Below are 17,833 nucleotides of genomic sequence, written 5' to 3'. Positions count from 1 at the left end.
GAAGTTAGATCTGGTGAAAGTGAGTGCACCTACCTTCTCGCTGAAATGTTGCTCTAGCTCTGTCAAGCAGTACGGAAGGGCACACGATGATCATTACCTTCTTCGCCTGAGGTCAGATTGTTAAATGTGGTGATGATCACTCTCCTGTGGTCAAGCTTACTCAACAATGTTTTCCAAAACCTGCTGTACATGGCATAGGAGTACAATCCATAGCTCCTTCATGTGCTCGCGCTCAAGGAGGTTGGTGGACACCGCATTATCTTTGGAAGTGATGAATCACAAAATTTTGGAACAGATTTGGGGCTGGTCTTTATCATGAGGTGACCAAGTATGCAGACCTCCTCGTTTACTCAACTGGACATTCCTCCCCTTATTCTCGAGAGTCTGCCCACAAACGTATCACTAATCCAGCTGCTAAAGAAATCACCATGAATCTGTCCATACCCTGCCACATCTCCCCCAAAAGACCTGTAAAAGATCATTTCACCATTTTGCCAACCTGACAGTCTTGTGTCACGGTGATGGTCATGTGCCAGAGTGACATACTACCCGCACCCATTAACAGCTTCCACCTTTAATTCAATTAGGTTACATTTTATTTGTATATTGCACCACATGGCACTTTAGGTTCTTGTGAGCAGACTCATAATTCTGTAATTCTACCTGAAGCAGGTTTTCTGTGGAGGAGTATTCAACCTTCCCTTGGCCTGATTTAATGTGGGTGAAGTGGGTTTATAATGATGGTTTCTCTACATTATGTTATGTAGGTGTGGTGGAAAAAAGGGGAGAAAAACTGGAAGGATCCTCATTTATAAGTTGGATAAACCTGAACATTAAAGTTCTACAGGATTCTCCTTGGAATTCCTGTTTACCACTTCTGGCTAGCACACCACTATGCCATCACATAAAATCCGAGAAGAGGGAATTGAACAGGTAAACCAGAGAAAGCTTCACGGATTGCTCAGCAAAGATTCATAAAACTTGCTGATGAAAGAGGCAGTCAATTTCTGCTCCTCTACCAAAGGAAACGGAGGGGAGTGAAATGCCCATGCGCCTTCCTCCAGGTCACCAGGAAGCTCACCAGCATGCAGTGTTGCTCTTGAGTACCCGATGCAGTACGTCAGGTAGCCTTTGCCCAAGCATGTCCACATATAAAAGGATGCCAAAGCTACCATTACCGTGGCGGAACGGTGGCAAACTACACCCCACCCCCATGCAGAGCTAGCTGCCTTTCTCTTCTAGGTCCTCATGCCTGACAGCAACCAGGAAACTAAAATATCAGTGTTTGCCCCAACCAACACAAAGGGATTATTCACAAAGGTAACTTTACACAGGAGTAAATCCCCTTTTGCAATAATTCTTTCACACTTTTGAGTAACACCATTAACGAGTGTAAAGTTACTCAAAAGTGAAGATATAGGTCACTATCCCTGAAGTAGCAGGTTATGGAATTAGTTAAAACATCAAATACAACCATAAAGTTACTACGAGCAGTGACTTTACAATCGTATCAGATTTTTCCACACACTAGGCGGAGATGCCTGCAATTGGGGCAGAGATCTCCCTATGGTAAAGTACAGGCAAATTAATAAAAGTTTAATCAAGGTTTTTAATGTGATTAAAAACGTGCGTATGTTAAATTGTAATGTTAAGTTCTTTATATATGTTTTAAACTGTAGAATGGTTTTAAAATGTTATTGTACTATTACCTACATTTTTTTTATTACATTTTTAATGAGATCTACACTTAAATTCGTTTTTTAAAGATGGTTTTTAAAACAAAAAAACCCACCTATTGTAAAATGTTTATATAAGAATTACTATTTTGAAAAAAAATTGAAATTCATAAAAATTACATTGATTTTCAAACAAAAAAAAAATCTATGCATTTTAAAATAAAATATTTACCAATTATATTTAACATTAATATATATATTTTCACTGAAAAAAAAAAAGTTTACAGGAATGTTCTAGATAGGAACAGATTACACTCGTACAAAGCCATAGAAATTGAGCAGTTGAAGTTAGCAGAGTTAACTATAACTTACATGCCCTGCTTATGACCTCACTGATGACAGTGACATCACTGATGCCATCTTGAATGACATCACTCATTACATCAAGCACAGAACTCCTACACCCACTCACACCCCCATACAACCACTCACATACCCATTTCACAGACTCATACAAGTACTCACACAACCACTCACTCACTCATCCATAGATGTGGTTGTGGGGTCCCAGAAGTACCCCCGCTGGTGTTTAAAATTATTTTATTTTTTATATGTTGCTGGGAAATCACAGGTTGCAGTGGCCCTATTCTATATTTGCAAGGTTTTTTGTGGGACTTAGCTCAAGCAGATTCCCAAGATGGCTGCCAACAACTCCTGGTTAAAGTGCTGGCAGCCAATTGACGGATCCGCGTCCCTAGATAAACAAATTTGGATTTCAGTTGATCTCTCTAAAAATACTGAATGAGCTTACACCAAACTACAAGAGCGAGAGCGAGAGAGCGCGAGAGAGAGCGCGAGCGTGAAAATTTATTTCACTATTATTTCCTACAGGGTTTCATTTTAAGTCCCTACCTTTATTATTTTATATTGGAGGGTGTAGCCCTGGTGGTGGTACACTTACTCCAGCTCCGAGTTTGAATACACTGATAATTGTTTTGGGGCTTTATGCCTGCAGTAACTTTAGAAGTGCATTTTGTGAATAGGAAGGGCTTACTCTTTTGTGGATGGGTGCATGTTCCTCCCTAACCATCCCTTACCCCATCCCTTACCCCTCCTTACTCCTTCCAAAACCCTTCCCCTTTAGTCAAATAAATATTTTCCATTTTGTAGCCACTCTCCCATCCCTCCAACATTTACTACTAAAACATCGACCTATATGTAGGGAGTTCGACACATTTGGGCGCAGATCTACATAAATAAAGACAGGAGAGGCAGAGACTTCAGCATGAAGGTTTGTGAATAGCATTTTGTAGTACTATTCTAGTACTACTAACATCCTACAAAATGGAGTTTATCAATACCCCAGTCTCTTCCCCTCACCCCCCCCCCCCCCTCCCAAGATTCCCAGAGTCAAATTACCTTATGGCAACATTAAGAAAAGGCATCCCAGCCCTGTGCAGGATGATTAGAGAGATACCATGGACCACATTAAAAATAAGCTAGCTAACTTCACTCTTTAATGAGAATCAGACCACGGGCAAAATGATCACACACACCCCCTTTCCCAATTTGGATGCAGAGATGAAGGGAGACTAAGACACCCACTGACTAGAGATGTCATGAAAGGAAGACGAGTGAGTGTAGACAGAAAAAATAACCTTACAGAGCACCGGATAAGAAATAAGATGGGTAATAATTATGGTGAATGGAGTATAAGGGAGATAGTGGGAAATCACCGACAATGCATATTTGAAATTGGGAAGACCAGGCACAAGTGGAAAACTCTGAAAGGTCAGGGAGTGAGAGAAGAAAAAGAGGAGTGTCACACTGGGGGATACAATACCTGTAAAACTAGATGCATCAGAACATGGACTGTACATTGAGCCCTGATAGCTTCATGACATTGATTAGCTTGAAGGTCAGATTATGAATCCGCTCAAATAGCCCTAAGCGCTTCGAATGCAACCTTAAGTGTAGCTCCAAGCTATTGTTTTGCAATTCACAGATCCTCAAAAGTGCTGTTAAATACACAAGTAAAAGTTGCAACATAAAAGTAAATTTTTAAACACAAATTGAACCATATAAGGAAATGTAATTTAAGAAAAAATTGATTTACTGTTGATTGTCAGAGCATTTCAAGACAAGCTAAAAATAAAAAAATAAAAAATCACTTACCTGACTTGTAATAAAAAAGATAACTGTTAAAGCTGCACAGGCCAAGGTGATGAGCATCAAGAACTTAAACCTAAAAATGAGTCCCTGTTCAAAGAAAGTAAAATACAAACAGATTAGAACTGCCAGCAAGATCTATTTCACAGAGATATCAGATTCAGGCAGATACTGTTAAAACAAACTTTCCAGACCTGCTTTTAGCAATAGTGAACATTGCGACAGTATCTTTATTATACAGTACAGAAGGACAGTTTAGATACTTCAGATGTATCAGTCCCTCTTCCAGCTCATTGATTTACAATTCCTGCAGCACCTCCTACTATTTACCAAACATTTGATTTGACAAACCAAGGCAAAATAACCTGTAAAGAAGGCTTTACTAACAGTGAATTAGTAAACTTGTAAATACAGCATTTTACATTTCCATTTTCTTGAGCATCTAGGAGTGATATGAAATGCAACAACTAAAAATACATCAAGCATGCACAGAATCAGTGAGCAGTAACCAAAAGGGACAATAAAAATTTTGGGAACCTAATGTGCCAAACCTCATCCCATGCTTCCCCATCATCTGCTCAAATGGATGCAGCAATTTCCCCCAGGAGTAATCATGGCTAACATAAAATGTGATAGAATTTAAAAACATTTTGGGTTGGGTCATTTGTGACAGACTGTGATCCCAGCTGTACTCCAATGACTCTTATTCCAGCAAAGATCAATCTAAATTAGTAAACAGTGGTGGTCTGTCAAGGTAAGAGGATTGACTTTAAAGTAACCAGCTCATTCAGTGACCAGCTCATTCCAAGTCATCACAGACTTTTCAAGTGTGTTGGTCTAAATATTTAAATGGAAGCAAAACTAACAAAATCTGAGTCTTCTTTAGGTTAAGTTTGTAGCCAGTGTCCCCTCCAAACCCATCTGCCTCAGCTGAGATTTAACCAATAGCTTCAGTGGGACTGGATGAATATACTGTCACTTCGCCTGCATATGCACCAAGTTTCAATTCTGCCCCATTAAGGACGACCGGCTGGATCAGAAGATTAGAAATATTCAGTTTAATATAAAAGGTTCGGTATAATGGACGAACAGAAGTGGGGATAGCTGGTAACCCTCGTGTGTGCCATTATATATGTGGAAAGGTAGTGAATTGTAGCCATCCATGATTAATCTGGCCACAGGATTCTTTTACAGAGACCTAGCCCAAGGTAGAAATTGTTGTCCGGTTCCAACTGCAGATATAACTGACCAAAGAAAAACCCACAAGACCTGATTGAATGCCTTTTCGGAATTCAAAAATATCATGTCTACAATTCTGCCTGTAGTTCTAGAAACATTGAACATGTCAACTCTGCAATTCGTAGGGCCGGTGGTGTACCTACCTAGGACGATTCCATGCTGCTGCAGGGAGACAATATATTGAAGAGGGGTAAGGCTGACCACAAGAAGTGTAGGAAATATTTTTGTGTCAGACTTGAGGGAAATGGGTTAATTTGATCCCCTCTTCTGAGGAGGCTTATCCTTCTTAAGGAAAACTGCTATGTTAGTCGATTTCCAGGACTTCGGAACGACTCCCCTGTTATCAATGTATGACACCATCCTCAAACAGGGGGAAGAAGTGTTTCGCTAAATAGCTCATAGAACTCCAGGGGGATAGAATCTTCCCCTGCTGCTTTAAGGTAGTGATTTGATCAAAACTTAAGTTCGCAAGTAGTAATATCCCCTCCAGTCCCATGGCCAGATGTTGATCCAAACATCTGTACGTATTCATTAATAGAAGACTGTGCAGTTTGTATTGACTGACCATAAATTTCTTTATACAAGTCACAGAACTGACTGCCTATGGCTTGTGTGTCATAATGCAGGGTACCTTCCTTATCCTTAATACATGTAATATCATTCTTATGCATCTTTTCGTCAATCTGGAAAGCCAACACTTGGCTGATCTGTTCCCCCGGTTTTGCTTAGCTACCATGCTGAATGTCCTTGGGGTACCTTGGGGTTGAGATCGGAGGTAATCTAGATTGTGCTGTAAGGCTGAACTAGGAGTCTCTTGAAATCTATTAACATTAAACTGTGCTCATGGAGCCATCTTCCTCTTAGCCTAATAGAGCAGTGCCATCATCAAAATTAATATTCTCCCTAAATTTCTTTATTTATTTCGGACGATCCCATTACGAGGCGCCGACTCATTCTTTAAGCGGCTGGAGGGGGTCATTGGCAGTTTCATGTGGATATAAAAGAGCTAGGTGGGAAACACCCCACATGAAACTTCAGGTCAAAGTGGTCTTCAACTTATTGATATTAAACGACATTTCTGAGAAGCTTTTAGATGGTGTATTTGGAATTTAATTGCATATCATGACGCCGATTCCCTTGCAATGGGTTATAAATTGTCTTTGTGATCGGATTTTAGGCTCCATTGTAGACAGTTTGACCAGAATTTTTTTAAGTGGGTGCGGTTTAAGATCATTAAGGATATTCACCAGGTTTGGGGGGGAAATCTGTATTAAATATGCTGTGTCAACTACAAATTAGTTTACACAATTGTTGGGCAATCCAGATTCCCCGCCCATCTTTCATAATGCCGTGGTTAGGAGGTGGCACACACTATACTTAAAAACCCTAGGGCAGCTTTTTCATATGTCCAGCTTGTGTACCTGTTCTGCTCTTCAGGATTGTTATTGTTATGGCCTTCCACAACAATCTTTCATTAAATATTCACAAATTCTTGATCATATTTTACATAGATAGCTACACTTAGCTGATACGAAGGACTCTTATCTTCAAGTATTTTTTTTTTCTTTTCAACCTTAGGTATGTTATCTATCGGAATAATTCATAAAATGATGTGTGCCTGTCCGGATGATGACCGACCCTTACTTGGGCAAAGTGAAGCAGTCAGCTTGACATGGCTATTTCAGTTGACGGCATGACAGGAAACATTTGATATCATCAACTGCTCGGTGTTTTCAATAAATCTGAAATGCAACAATTTAAACCTATATTCATGCTTTATTATACTCCAGAGAAAATGTGCAAATGGGCTGGGACAACTTCCAATAATAAGGCAAGCTGCCAAAATTGTGGCACTTACTCTGCTGACATCGTCCACCTGTTTGATGGATGTCCAATGTTAAAGAACTTTTAGACCCCAATCTCGCTGAATCTCTCGTCCCATCAGGGGTATGATGTGCATTCATCTAAGAAGGTGCTATGAACCCTAGAGATTCAGCAGTGGTTGCAATTGCGATTGTCACGGCTCAACTCTACATTGCTAGAGCCTGGATCTATCCTACAGTTTGGTCGGTTTTAGAATGATGGTCTATGTTTTGTCAAATCCATAAATCAGAAGCGCCCATTCTCAGGACAAAAGGAGTTAATGGCAGCCGGTGCCTCAAAAACACCTGTGCCAGCTTTTTCATTGATGAATGAAAGTAACTTTGTCTCTCCGCTCTGTTTTTTTTCTCTTTTTGATTTGAAAGCAGTTCTGCTATATTATATAATATTATGATTAGTATTTCTGTATAAATGTATCAAGTCTTTAATTATAATGACAATTGTAACTCAGTAAAAGTATTATTTTTTTTACACCAAACAAGAGGAACAAAACAAGACTGCAACACCCAGGACAGAAAACAGTGTGTGTAATGAACTGGTGGTAGGAAAAACAATAGCGATCAATGCCTTTTTTTTTTTTACAGCATACTCTCGCAATTGTTTTATTCAGTCAAGAGGTTTTTATTGCCAATAAAATGGTACACAATGCATCTACCACAGAAGGATGAAAGGCAGTTGCCTTGACTGGATTCAAACTTTTAACCTGGAAATGATACCAATGTCTGCTGAGAGACACTTACCTCCTTCTACCAACCTGCCCAACATCTCCTCAAAAGGAAAAGGATTTGATCAATTTAACAAAAGATAAAGAATGTCAATTGTTAAGAAATTCGAAAACAAGGACCAGACTGAAATGATGCAAACAGGTGATTTTGAAGTTATCTGAAGTGTGAACACACACTTTACTGTTATAGACTTATGTTTTGGTTCTTCTCCATGCAAATACCCCCTGAAAGTCAGTACCTTTTTGTCAACATATCCTCAAATCACACGGTCCAAATTCCTATGCTTATACTGAATCACTAGCCACCCAAAAGGCTCTCAAGAAAGATCCGAATACCTTCATCTTCCTGTTCAATATGCTGAGGATTTGTGGATTGCTTCTTTCTCATTGGTACAATGCAAGGTTGTCTCCCTCTATCAGCTCACTGACTAGGTAAGAAACAGGTGTCTAAAGAGATATTACAGGTTTATTTACCCTGTGTCCATATTTAGATCACAACATCTCAATGAGGAGCAACACCTGTCTACACACAGAGTCAAAGCTATCAATATGCTACTAAGATCCATTATCAGCACCCAGATATGCAGGCAATGGGTTTTGGGTTACCAATGGAAAACCATTGCCAGATTTTGTATTAAGAACACCCAGAACCTTAACCTTGGTATATGGAGGTAGAACAAGCATTTGGATCTCAGAAACAAGCAGGGTCTTTGGCACCTGCTTTAGATTTACCAGACTTATTGTCACCTTTTACATTATATAGCCATGAGAAACAGGGTTGCGCTTCAGGATCATGGTGATGAAATAAGCAGAGTGCCTATTTGTTTTGTCTTGATGCTGTTGCAGCTGGATGCCTCAGTGGCCTCCCATTAAGTTGAGGCTTCTGAAAACATTGCGTTAGGGTCCCTGTTGTTGTACCTCATTCCACATCAGCATTACTGGCTGCTAAAACTCAACATCTATCCATGTTAAGATACAAAATACTTTTGTTTACATCTATCTCAAAAGGTCCTATGCTGAATTCAGTGTCTTTTCTACAACCCTCGATAAAGAGGCTCATTATCGAACCTTCTCCACAGTCCACCTAATCAAGCTTTGCACTGGTTTCACTGATGCATCTTTACTACACTGAGATCTTGTGTATTAGGTTGATGATTCATGTCTCACAGATGATAAAGGCAATCTATGCCATATGTTCTCGATAGGATGTTATTTAAAGCAATTTACCAAAAGTTCACTCTGCACAAGTTACCAAATTGGTAACTCCTATGCAGGGTTTTTAATTAATGACTCAAAAAACTATTTTCACTGATTCAAAGTATTGCTTTGGGGTTGCCTATGAATTTTGGGTTCTGTGGCTGTAATGGGGGTTCCTCACGTCTGCAGAAGTTCCAATTAAAAGTGGGCCCTATGTAAAGCGTTTACCTGATCTGATGCTCTTCAACTAAATTCTAGAATTGCTATTGTTAAATGCATGCTGCATCAGTCTGCTTAAGATCTACGCAAGTGTCTAGAAGAAATGCCCCAGCTGACAAGGCTAACAGACTGTGGGGTCTCCCAATTCTGAAGTGTTGCTGAATCCCTCATGCCCTAAGACTTGCTGAACCACAAGAATATACTTCTGATGCAGAAAAGTGTGTCTTGTCTAAACAGAACATGCATAAGAGACAGTGTGGAAAAGCAAGCAAATGTTGTCTCAAAGGTGCTTCTTTCAAATCTTGCCCAAATGCACCATGATGTTGTCCACGTAAGCAGAGACTGTATGATCTTTACCACAAAGCCACACTGGTTTACCCGCAAGTATTGTAATTCCTTTGTCCCCATTTCAGTCTACAACATTTGAAAGGATGTAAATACCACCACCACCACCACTGCCAATCCACTTCCATGCCTCGTTGTTACTCTTATATTTATGTTCTGGTTTTAGTGTGCATGTTCTGTAGATGGATTAAAGACTACCCATTTGGAAGAGTGGATGACATTGCTATAGCCAAGAAACTGCTATCATTGTGAGTTGTTTATGATCCAAGAACAATGTAAGCCTTTGGGAATCAGACACTTCCGCTGGGCTTCCCACCCACAGTCCTCCGGAAAGGTTTAATGGCGCTTTAAAGAACAAGATAGCCAAGATTTGTAGAGAAAAGTGGGCTTACATGGATGGACTGCAACTCACTAAACAAAAAGTAACGCCCGTATTGAATGGTTATGCCTCACCCTATGGTGCTGGCGTTTACGCTGCTGATGCTTATAGCTTCCTTTGATTTGCACATAAACTAGCATATGCAAATGCAGTACTGCAAGCTTCTGTGAAGTACAAGCAGTACTCCTCACCTGTACGAAGCATACCACGAAATGCAGCCTGGTAATCGAGTCCATATAAAGATCCATCAGTAAATGCTGGCTCTCCTAACCTGTTGACGAGGTCCTTATGTCCTACTCACCACCAGATCCACCACCACAGTAAAGTACCAAGGATTGCACATCTCAAGGAGGTTCTGCAACTTGCTGCACAATCTCCGGCTGTCAGATGATTGCTTTACACTTGCTTGCACTTTGAAATGCTCCTGTTGCTGCCACCTAGCTGTACAGATCTCGTTACCATCAAGACCCCCCCCCCCCCGATTCCCACAACAATTGCATGTACCCCACCCCCTCCCAGCAAACTGGGAATTCTCCTAGCTATCGGTCCCATCAATGGGACTGACTGGCCTTCTTTGCTGTGAGTCCTGCTGGTTTTCTCACCGTGTGACTGTCTGGAGGTAGTGTCATGACAATTGACTACACGGAGACTGCTGCCTACTTCCATAACAATCAATCAGTCCCTGAAAATAAAATACATTCCTGTAGTAATTCTGGAATTGTACAAACAAGAATTTAATCTTTCTTCCCAATCCCCCTCCAGTGCTGTGCCCTTTTTGGCTATGTGGCCTTTTGGGGCTGAATAACTTTTCGCACCCCACATAAGGTATCCATGCCAAATTTGTGTCTGTTTCCCCCAATATTATGAGGATTCTAAAAAGGTACCCAGGGTTTGGGGATTCCCCTGGAAGGGACCGTGAAAATAAGAAAAATATATCCACCTTTTTAGTTTTTCGGAAAAAGGTGCTCTGGATAAAAGTGTCTGTTTTTTTCCCCTAGAAAATAGCATCAATCAACGGGTTGCTGTGCTAAAGTCACCATCTTTTCAGCTTTCAGGAACAAGCAGAGCTGAATAAAAAAAAACTTGCAGTTTTGGCATTTTTGAAAGAGGTAGCCATTTGTCCTATTTTTGTGCTCTCAAACTACTTACAGTTTGTGGAGGAAACAAGTGTGAAACCCATGGGTGGTCCAGGAAGGCTGCAGATTACTGAAAAGACTACAAAACTTGTGAATTCAGCAAGGGCTCATATGTGCAGATCCCCTCAAGGTTTCCCCAAAGAATCTAACTGCTGAAATAAAGTAGTATTGAAAAAAAGCAGGAAAAAACAGCCAATTGGGACCACTATTTAATCTGTAACTTTTTGTCACAATGTCCCATGTACAAAAGCAGTATACCATTGCATCCGTTAGACCCTTCTGGTTTTAGGGATATAAAGGGTTGAGGTTCTCCAAGAACCCAAGGTACCCACAAAAAACATCAGAGGTGCACCGTAAAATGTTTTTTATCTGTGTACAGAATATAGACCAATTCATATGGTGAAATATTTAGTGTGAAAAATAGGTATCTAGAAAACCTATGTATTTGTGAAATGGGCACAAGATATAGAGTTTAGGAGCAGTGGTTATTTGTACATCTCTGAATTTGTGGCTACCAGTAATAGCATATGATTTAGAGGGTATTTTTAAACATTTCTTCTTTCTTATACACTGGCTTACATTTGGAAGCCACAAATTTAGTGAAATCCAATTGGTAATAACAAATGTTCTACTATTCCATGCTCCCACATGTCTTTCAATACAAATGGTACCTCATTTGTATGGGTAGGCCAAGTGCACGTAACAGGAAACATCCCAAAAGGCAACCTGGATGCATCAAATTTTTCAACTCAAAACTGACCTGTTTTTTGCAAAGTCAGGAGCTGTGGATTTTGGGCCCTTGCTCAGCCACCACCAAGGGAAGACTAGAAAATGTGCACATTTTTGAAAAACAGACAGCTGGGGGAATTCAGGGTGGCGTGACTTGCATTGCTCTCACTAGGTTTTTATACCCAGAATACCTTGCAAACCACAACCTGACTAAAGCATTCTCCTCACATTATTGTGATTTAAAGTTCTTAAATATGCAAAAGCTACAAATCTCCTACCACCTTGATCTGCAACATGTCCCCCAGATAAGAATAGTACCACACTTGGGTTTGTGGCCCAAGAGACCATGACATAAAAGATGCTAATGCGATAAATTCATAGATAAGCAATAGTGGCAGCTGCTTTATTTAGTGCTGTGGCAACACCCACACAAACCTACGAATCATAGGCAAACCAAGGTCAATGTGAGCCCTTGCGAGAGGACTCCCATTGACCATTCCCGTTATGGCCACTAGGCCCAGCCACACAAGTGGAACGAAAAGTTTCTTACCTGTCGGTGTAGTTTTGCAGCTTGAAGATCTTTCTGGATTTACTATGCTGTGCATCATACCGCGATCTTGTGGTTGGGTCCGGATTCGTAGTCTTTTCTTTGTTTTTTTTTTTTGTAGCCCAGGTGGGCGGCGACGACCACCATTTGGTGCACCTTCCGTGACGTCGTCGTGCTTCCTGCGGAAGTCCCACCTTTGGGGCGCCATCTTCGGGTTCTTTTTTCCCTCTTTTTTTTTTTTTTTTTACCCTAGGCGATTGCTTAATCCTTTTGTCCATTTTCTGAACGTTTCCATTTCTTTGATCTTTTCCATTTCACCCCCTCTTCCTCCAGCCTCATCTTCCTGGCGGAGGTGGGTGGGTTCGCTAGTGAATCCAGAAAGATCTTCAAGCTGCAAAACTACACCGACAGGTAAGAAACTTTTCGTTTTGCAGCGTGAATCTTTCTGGATTCACTATGCTGTGCATAGACTTTGTAGCGGTTTTCCTAATTTTGTGGTGGCTGGGTGGAAGAGGATCGTTGGTCGTTGAAAATGTGTTGTAGCACCTTCTGTCCGACCTGTGCTTCCTTATTCATCTGAATGTCCACACAGTAATGTTTTGTGAACGTGTGCACAGATGCCCAAGTTGCAGCCAGACAAATGTCTTGGATGGGCGTGTTTGCCAGGAAGGCAACGGTGGCCCCCTTCTTCCTTGTGGAGTGAGCCTGGGGCCCCTCCGCTAGCTCCTGTCCAGCCTGTTTGTGACAGAATTGAATAGTGAGGGCAATCCACCTAGCGATGGTGCCCTTGGTCACTGGTCTACCCATGAAGCTAGTAGCAAAGGACACAAACAGCTGCTTCGACTTCCTGAGTTCCTTGGTTCTTTCAATGTAGTGCATCACCGCTCTTCTGGCATCGAGGGTGTGCAGTGCCTTTTCTGCGTTTGTAGTCGGGTTTTGCAAGAAACTTGGTATCTGGATACTCTGATTCATGTGGAACGCCGACACTACCTTGGGCATGAAGTGTGGGTCCGTCCTCAGGACTACCCTGTCTTTGTGAATTTGAATGTAGGGTTCCTGTGACGTTAGTGCCTGAAGCTCGCTCACCCTGCGTAGTGAGGTTATGGCCACTAGAAAGGCAGTTTATCGTCAACATTTGCAGAGTGGCCTTGTGAATGGGTTCAAACGGCGCCTTCATGAGCTCCGTCAGAACCACGTTTAAATTCCATGCCGGCGGCGGCAACAACCTTTTCGGGGGGGCCATTTTTTTGGCTCCCTCCATGAATCTCTTCACCACCTGCGAGGTGAAGAAACTCGTACCCTTCTCACCTCTGGTGTAGGCAATGATCGCTGCTAGATGTACCCTTAGGGAGCTCGAGCAGAGGTTACTCTTTAGAAGGTGTGTGAGGTACCTCAGCACAGTTGAGTCTCTTGTCATTCTGTTTTGCAGGCCTTTTTTCCTGCACCACACCGTGAATCTTTTCCATTTTGCGCTGTAGCATTTTCTTGTAGTTGGTTTCCTTGCCTCCCGTAGCACTCGCATAGTGCTCTGAGGCAACCTTAGGTGCGCGAACTCTAGGTCTTCAGGAGCCATGCTGCCAGGTTGAGGGTCTCTGGCTCTGGGTGCAGGACCTCCCCGTTTTGCATTGAGAGCAGGTCTTTTCTCCTCTCGAACCTGTACGGATTGCCTTGCGCCATTTCTTGAATTTGTGAGAACCATGTCTGCCTTGCCCACTGCGGGGCCACTAGGATTAGAGTCATGTTGCTGGTCCTGCACTTGCTGAGCACTGTGTGCAACAGGGGTATCGGTGGAAAGGCGTAGGCAAATGTCCTCGACCAGCTTATCCATAGGGCATTCCCCTGGGATTGCTGATCTGGTTCCCTGGACGCGAAGCTTTGGCATTTTGCATTTTGGCGTGTTGCAAATAGGTCTATTGTGGGAGTTCCCCATCTCCGGAAAAGCTTCTTCGTTTCCTGGCCATTGAGCTCCCACTCGTGAGATGCAGAGGTCTGCCTGCTTAGCCAGTCTGCCTCCACATTGTCCTTCCCCGGTAGGTGAATTGCCAGTAGATCTATCCTGAGAGGTATGGCCCATCTCCAAATCTCCTGAGCCAGAGAGGAGAGAGGGAACGACTGTGTCCCCCCCCTGCTTGTTGATGTAGAACATTGCCGTGGTGTTGTCCGTTTGAACCAACACCCTCTGGTTGTACAGGTGCCTCTGGAATGCCTTCAGGGCTAGTAGGATTGTCTTCAACTCGAGGTAATTGATATGGCGAACCGCATCTGCTGGAGCCCACAGACCCCTCACTCGGAGGTTGTCCATGTGTGCCCCCCATCCCTTTTGCGATGCGTCCGTGGTAATGGTCATTGTTGGGTTTGGTGGTGTCAGGCTTCTCCCTGCTGTCATGTTGTCTCTGTTCCACCAAGTTATCTCCTCCTGCACTGCGTGCGTAACAACCACTAGATCCTCCCAACTTCCGTTTGCTTGTGACCATTGTTGTTGTAGCCATTCCTGGAATGGTCTCATGTGCAAGCGTACATTCGGCACTAGCTGGATACACGATGCCATCATCCCCATCAATTTGCTCACCGCCCTCACTGTCAGAGCTCGCCCCTTCTGGTAGAGCCGCGTCTCCTTCAGTAGGGCATCTGTCCTCCTGTCGCTGGGCACCACGGTGCCGCTCAGGGAGTTGATTTTTGCCCCCAGGAAAATCTTCACCTGCTCCGGTTCCATCGACGACTTCCCCCAGTGGATTGAGAACCCCAGGTTCGTGAGAGTGTCTGTTACGCGTTTTGCGTGCGCTGCGCACTTTTCGCGCGAGTTTGCCTTGACCAGCCAGTCGTCTAAGTAGGGGTAGACGTGTATCCCCTTTTTTTGTAGGTGGGCCGCGACCGCCGACAGGCATTTTGTAAAAACCCTTGGTGCCGATTTTAATCCGAATGCCAGGGTTGTGAACTGGTAGTGTTCCTGGTCGATGTTGAACCTTAGAAGTCCCTTGTGTCTTCTGTTTACTGGGATGTGCAGGTAGGCATCTTTGAGGTCCACGGTGACCATGAAGTCTCCGTGTCTTATTTGGGGCAGCACCTCCTGCAGCGAAGTCATCTTGAACCTTTGCGTTCTGACGAACTTGTTTAGGTATCGCAGGTCTAGGATGGGTCTGAGGCTCCCGTCTACCTTCGGGACCACAAAGTAGTTTGAGTAGACCCCCTTGTTGCGTTCTCTGAACGGCACTGGCTCTATGGCTTCCTTTTGTAGAAGCTTCCGTGTTTCTTCTCTGAGTAGGGTCAGTTCTTGGTCCGATCTTTGCCTTCCCCTTTGGCTTCCTGTTTGGCGGTTTCCTTTCCAAATCTACGCAGTACCCGTACTGCATGATGTTCAGTATCCACTTGTCTGTGGTTATACGCTGCCACTCGTGAAGGTAGAGTCTCAGCCTTCCGCCTACTGGTGTTGTATGCTCGTAGGCTTCTGATCCTTCTCTCCCCCTCGATGTTACTGTTTCGCGCCTCACCCTTGGGGGCATGTCGAGGGTAGGCGTCCTCCTGCGTGCAGAGTCACTTTGATGAGGGCTGCTCCCCCCCTCTCCTTCTCTGGCCACGTCCGTTCCCTCTCCCGCGAAAGGACTGGCCCCGGGGCTGGTACTGCCAGTTTTGCTTCTGCTGACCCTGTCCGTGACCTTCACCCTGCTGACCCTGCTGGAACGTCTGGTGCGACGGGCCCTGCTGGTTTCCTCCCCTACCGTAGGGTCTCCTTGAGGGGATTGCCTCGCCTCATTCCCCTGTGCTGTAGGGCCCCCATGGACCTCGCCGTTTCGTTATCTCTTTTTAGCTGGGTGAGCTTCTCGTCAACTGTTGCTCCGAACAGTGTCTCTCCGTTGAAGGGGGTGCTAAGGATGTTGTTCTGCACCTCCGGTTTGAATCCCGAGATTCTTAACCATGCATGCCTTCTCTCGGTGACCCCTATGGCCATGAGTCTTGCTGAGGTCTCTGCCCCGTCCAACGCCGTCTTTATGCAGGAGTTGGCGATGTTTTTGCCTTCATCAACTAGGTGTGAGGCTCTCTGGCGGTATTCTTCGGGGAGATGCTTTACTAACTCTCCCATCTCGTCCCAGTGCTGGTACTGGTGTCTATTGAGGAGAGCATTGGAATTCGCCATGCGCCAGTGCATAGCGGCGTTCCTCTCGACCTTTCTTCCTGTGAGGTCTATCCTCCTGCTCTCTTTATCAGGTGGTGGGCCCGAGGTTGCTGGTACGTTGGCCCTTCTCCTGGCCGTGGACGCTATGATGGAGTCTGCGGTCACGCTACCCTTGATGTAAGGGGGGGGGGTCGAGGGAAGAGTGCTTATACTTTTTCTCAGTCCTCGGAGTGATAGACCGGCAGGTCGCTGGTTCCTTGAAGGCTTCTCTCCCCTGATTCATCACGCTTTGAAGCATGGGGAGGAACTGGCTCCTCGTCTGGATGGGGAGCAGGGTCTCGACGAGAAAATCGGCTTTCGGCTTCTCTTCGTCTAGTTTGACGCCGAAGGCTGTCGCTGCGCTCCTGACCACCATATTGTACACCCCGATGTCGTCGGGTGGCGAAGGCCTCGAAGGGTACGTGTCCACGGACTCCTCCGGGTTCTCTGTGTCGAGATCCTGCCATTCAATCTCGTGGCTGGTCGATGGTGCCGAGCCGTAGACAGACTGTTGGTCTTCTTCCTCGGCTTCCTCTTCATAATAGGTCTCGTCTTCCTCTTCGAGATCCCTCATCAGTCCCTCGGTGTCGAATTCTTCCTCGACCTCGACGACGTCCGCCAATGAAATCGTTGGAATCTTGAATTCCTTCATCTTGGCGTCAAACTCCTTCTTCCTTTGAAGGATGTTCTCCATTTCGGCCTCGAGCCGCCTTTTCTTTTTCTCCATCTCGGAGATGCTTTCGGCGTCGACCGCGGATCTTTTCGTCGAAACTTGCGTCGACGTCGACCGTTCTTTCAGCGTCGATCGGGCCGCTCCCTGGGTTGTCTTCGACAACCCTTGCCTTTCGGCGTCTTTCGGCACCAGGGAGTCCTTCTCTAAGGATCCGCTCGGCCTCTTGTCCATGGTTCCCCCTTTGGTCGTCGAAATTTTCGGCGCCGGGGCTCCCTTCGTGGACTTAGACTTAGAGTCACCCTCGTGTTTGAGGTACTTTCTGTTTTTCGCTCGACGATTCTCTTACCTCGTCTTCTTTTTTCTTGTCGGTCTCTACGACCGTGAAGTTTTCGGCTGTCCCGGCGACGTTGTCCTCGTCGTCCGAGGAGAGGCCCAGATCGTAGAGCGACGGGGCCTTACCCTTGCCATCCATGCTGGCGTTGGCTCTTCTCTGCCGATCTCTCACTCTGAGCGTCTTCGGCGCGAAGGCTGAGCAGGCGTTGCAGTCCTTACTCTGGTGTTCGACCGGTAGGCAGAGGTTGCAGACCGGATGCTGGTCCTTCTGCGCGAATTTGTGGTGGCAGTTTGGGCAGAACTTGAATGGCGTCTTGTCCATTGCGCTCAGGGCCTCTGAGTGCGCATTCTCCCAGGTCGTCGAAGAAAAAAGGGCGCTGAACCTCCTTTCTTCGCGCTGCTGATGAAATAACCTCCTTTCCTGTGAAACTCCGAT

At 44.4% G+C, this 17,833-nt stretch overlaps 1 protein-coding gene across 3 annotated transcripts in view; it reads right to left on the bottom strand.

Annotated features, from left to right (window-relative positions):
* Positions 1-17,833, bottom strand: part of WLS (Wnt ligand secretion mediator) — a 271,286-nt gene that overhangs the window by 38,238 nt on the left and 215,215 nt on the right. For all 3 annotated transcript variants that reach the window (XR_014960654.1, XM_085602300.1, XM_085602302.1), the window contains one exon: positions 3,852-3,935. Coding sequence is in view for 2 of the 3 variants with exons in the window: in XM_085602300.1 (XP_085458426.1) it covers positions 3,852-3,935 (84 nt within the window). In the remaining variant the exon portion in view is untranslated. The remainder of the gene's footprint in view (positions 1-3,851; positions 3,936-17,833) is intronic.

The sequence above is a fragment of the Triturus cristatus genome, chromosome 4_2 (genome assembly GCF_964204655.1).
Source record: "Triturus cristatus chromosome 4_2, aTriCri1.1, whole genome shotgun sequence".
Taxonomy (NCBI): Eukaryota; Metazoa; Chordata; class Amphibia; order Caudata; family Salamandridae; genus Triturus; species Triturus cristatus.
This window is presented reverse-complemented; position numbering and strand designations above follow the sequence as displayed.